This window comes from Poecilia reticulata, unplaced genomic scaffold, assembly GCF_000633615.1.
Source record: "Poecilia reticulata strain Guanapo unplaced genomic scaffold, Guppy_female_1.0+MT scaffold_1195, whole genome shotgun sequence".
NCBI classification, from domain to species: domain Eukaryota; kingdom Metazoa; phylum Chordata; class Actinopteri; order Cyprinodontiformes; family Poeciliidae; genus Poecilia; species Poecilia reticulata.
Window position 1 is genome coordinate 1 of NW_007615934.1, and position 3,955 is coordinate 3,955.

General features: G+C 58.6%; 1 protein-coding gene across 1 annotated transcript; it reads right to left on the bottom strand.

Annotated features, from left to right (window-relative positions):
- Nucleotides 1-1,803: 1,803 nt before the first annotated feature.
- On the bottom strand, nucleotides 1,804-3,949 carry LOC103461370 (zinc finger and SCAN domain-containing protein 10-like). Its single transcript, XM_017303635.1, has 2 exons — nucleotides 3,158-3,949; nucleotides 1,804-3,081 (listed from the first exon to the last, which is right to left on the bottom strand). The coding sequence occupies exons 1-2, from the start codon at nucleotides 3,564-3,566 to the stop codon at nucleotides 1,901-1,903; spliced, it is 1,590 nt and encodes a 529-aa protein (XP_017159124.1). The 5' UTR covers nucleotides 3,567-3,949; the 3' UTR covers nucleotides 1,804-1,900.
- Between the last annotated feature and the right edge of the window lie 6 nt (nucleotides 3,950-3,955).

The following is a 3,955-nucleotide window of genomic DNA, read 5'->3' on the forward strand; positions in this document are numbered from 1 at the left end:
TCCATGTTAGCTTGGTCCATGTTAGCCTGGTCCGGGTTAGCCTGGTCCGGGTTAGCYTGKTCCATGTTAGCCTGGTCCAYGTTAGCCTGGTCCGGGTTAGCTTGGTCCATGTTAGCCTGGTCCATGTTAGCCTGGTCCATGTTAGCCTGGTCCGGGTTAGCAGAGCAGCAGAGCGTTACAATAGTCTGACCATCTGGAAACAGAAGCATCAGCGTCACAGAGGGGACAGACGAGGTGGTGAACTCTGGCTAAACTGGTTAGACGGTAAAATCCAGTTTTCTTTGTTTAATGGGTGTCAAACGAACCTGCAGGCCTCTGACTGGTTTGGAAGGTTTTAAAGCCACATTTATTAGTTATTTTTGAATTATTTCAGTGATCAAAACTCGTTTTTTCCTGGTTGAGCTGGAGACAGCAGCGATTGGCCGAGGGTCGTCATGACGATGTACAGCTGTGTTGGCATCGTCACAGGAAGCTGATCCTGATGACTCCACCAAGGTGCAACGTGCAAATTAAAAAGTAGAGGGGAAGCTGTGAGGAACATTTATCAATCACTGATAAGTGATCAATAAAATAGATTGGTGCTGCTCTCTGCCTCCTCCGTTTTGTTGAAAATCTTGCTGTAACCTCTGCCATTGGTCACTGAGCACTGATGATGTCATCCTGTGTCTCTCCAGTCGTCCTCGGACCAAGACCCCCGGCGACCAATCAAACCTCTGGATCGCCACGACGCCCAAACCCGACAGCATGGAGGTGTGACGTCACTGTGATGTCATCAGACTTTAAGTTTACTTTGGCTGAAACCGTTTCCTGTTTGGCTCCTCCCTCCTCCTGTGACTCCGCCCCCCAGCCTGAGCTAATGAAGGGGGCGGGGTCAGTGATGTCACAGTGAGTGGGTGGAGCTTGTCTGTTGTAACTTGTTCTGTTGTGAATCTCTGGCGCCCCCTGCTGGACAGAGATGAAGTACGGGGAGGGGAGCTGATGTTGTTTCTGATGCATGAAATTAAAAATGTTTAATAAAAAATGTTCCATCAGCTGCTGCTTCGTCTCTCCGAGTCGGCCTAGTCAAAGTCCCGACCCGACTCCCGCAGAGAATCTGCTGCAGGCTGCAAAACATCGGCAGAGCAGTTCCATCTAGCTAAGGTCAAAGGTGACTCAGAACGGACCGGGTCTGATCAGAACCGTTGGATGCCTCAGTGCCGACTCAATGCTCTATGACTTCCTGTGTGAAGACTGTCAAAATAAAGGCCTCCTTTAAAAAATAAAACCACGCAACATCAGAAGAAGGTTTTTATTTAAACAGGCAGAGCCAGCAGAACCACAGAGGTCCGAACAGAAAGAAAACAGAAATCATCACTGAGGCAGAACCCGACCAGAACCAGAACCGTCAGGAAGCTGCTGCTTCCTGATTGGTTGACCTGAGCGATTACTTTGGCTCCTCCCTCCTCCTGTGACTCCGCCCCCCAGCCTGAGCTAGTGAAGGGGGTGGAGTCAGCGTGATGTCACAGTGAGTGGCTGGAGCTTGTCTGTTGTCAGGTTAACTGTGTGGTTGTCACGGTAACAGGCAACCACACGGCTGTTACAGCGTATAAAGGACAGCAGGTTAGGCTGCGAGCGGCTCAGAGCACCGTCTGGTCAGGTGGCGTCCAGCTGCTCGTCATCATCACCAGCCCCGCCCACATGGTCCTCGCTGGCCCCGCCCACATGATCCTCGCTGGCCCCGCCCACATGGTCCTCGCTGGCCCCGCCCACATGGTCCTGCAGCTCCTCCTGCTTGTAGCTCGGCGCATCGTCCTCGTCTTGGAACAGGATGGGCGGAGCCTCGCCAGCCTTGCCCATGCCATGCATGCGCCTCTGGTGCTGCTGCAGGTTGCCGCGGCGATTGAAGCGGGCGGGGCAGAGGTCACAGGCGTACGGCCGCTCCCCGGTGTGGATGATGACGTGCCTGGCGAGCTGCGAGCGACACTTCTTGTCTTTGCCACAGATGTGGCAGACGAAGCTCTGCGGCGGCCGCGCCCCGTCGGCGTGCACCGCCTGCCGGTGCCTCTTCAGGTGGCTGAGGCGGCGGAAGCTGCGGCTGCAGAAGTCGCAGGCGAACGGTCGCACGTCGCTGTGGACCAGGGCGTGGCTGGCCAGCAGCGAGCGGAACCGGAACGCCTTCCCACAGACGGTGCAGGGGAAGGAGCTGGGCGCGGCGCTGCCTGGAGCCGCACGGCGCCTCGCCCGCCGCTGCCCTCAGGTGCACTCGCAGGTGGTGCTGCCGCAGGTAGCCGGCGCGCTGGAAGCCGCGCAGGCAGACGCTGCAGTGGTGCAGGTTGTCGCCCACATGAATGCGAGCGTGTTCGGTCAGCTGCGTGTCAGACTTCAGCCGCCTGCCACAGACGCTGCAGGTGAACGGCGCGTCAGGCGGCGGGCTGGGTTCCACGGTGGCGCGGCTCGGGTGCAGCAGCGCCTTGTGGCGCTTCAGCTGGTACTGACGGGCGAACTTGCGGCCGCAGATGTCGCAGAGGTGCGGGCGCTCGCCGGTGTGAGTCTGGAAGTGGATAGCGAGCTGCGAGCGGCACTTGAACTCTTTACCACAGAGGTGGCAGAGCAGCGAGGCGGGGCGGAGCGCCGGGCCGGCGCCGGAGCTGTGCGCCACGTTCCTGTGGTGCTGCAGGTCGTTGGTGCGCATGTAGGCCTTGGGGCAGAGGTCGCAGCGGAACGGCTTCACGCCAGAGTGGATCGCCTCGTGAGTCTTCAGCCGCGACCGGCAGACAAACGTCTTCCCGCAGACGGCGCACAGCCAGGCCGGCGCCAACGGTCGGCGCTGGCGGAGCGGCGCGCCGTCCGGGTGCAGCCGGCTCAGGTGGTGGCGCAGGTTGTCGCGGCGGTTGAAGCGCAGCGGGCAGAGGTGGCAGGCGAACGGCTTCTTCCCCGTGTGGATGAAGGAGTGACGCGCCAGGCTGGACTTGTTCTTCATCACCTTCCCACACACGTCGCACACCGTGCTGTCCAGCTCCAGCTTCACCTGCTGCAGGCCTGGCCCAGAGTCCGGTTCTGGCCCAGAGTCCGGTTCTGGCTCTGACGGAGCCGGAGGCCGGTCTGAGGGGACACAGAGGAGGGGACGAGTCAGATCTGAGATGGACCTTCACCCAGCAGGTTCTGGTTCTGATCTCACCTCCCCTGGGGGTCCAGGTGGGGTCACCGGTGTCTTCGTCCTCCGCCCCCCTCTCCTCCTCCTGCTCCACCTCCTGGGGGTCGGGTGACCGGCGGCGCGGCCGGCCCGGCCTCCCATTGCGCCTGGCGCTCTGCAGAGCCGGCCTCTTCCTGGTTCTGGTTCTGGTGTCAGTGGGCTCATCAGAGAGTTTGGCTGCAGGTCTGATGATCCTGGTTCTGGTTCTATTCGGGACGCAGTGCTGCAGCAGGGCGCCGCCGTCTGACCCGTCGGGTCGGACTGTCAGACACTGCAGCAGGTCAGCAGACGAACCTGCAGGGACAAACCGGGTTAAACTGGGCCCTGGGTTCTGACTGGCAGGCTGCAGACAAGAAACAAACCTCTCTGCTGCCTCCTTGTGTGAGAAACGCATCACTACACCTGGGAATGGGAACCAGTTCTTTTAGAGAACCAGTTCATGTTTAGTTTCATTCCTCCAATGATCAAAGTTCCTCTAAAATTCCTCGGAGCTTCATTCAGTTATATTTCATCATTTGTCCGGCGGGTCGTTCTTCCCGCTGCTCAGCTCTGACCAAAGCTAAGTGTCAGCAGCTCAGCGTCCAGCTTTCAGCCTGGAGGATTTACTGATTCATGATAACGTCTCGGATTTCTGCCGTTTCTCAACAACGATCCTGACAACGACGAAGCTGCTGGAGGTCAGAGGAGCATCGATACAGGAGGACTGGACACGGTCAGACGGTCAACTAGGTTAACTAGGACGGTCAACTAGGTTAACTAGGACGGTCAACTAGGTCAACTAGG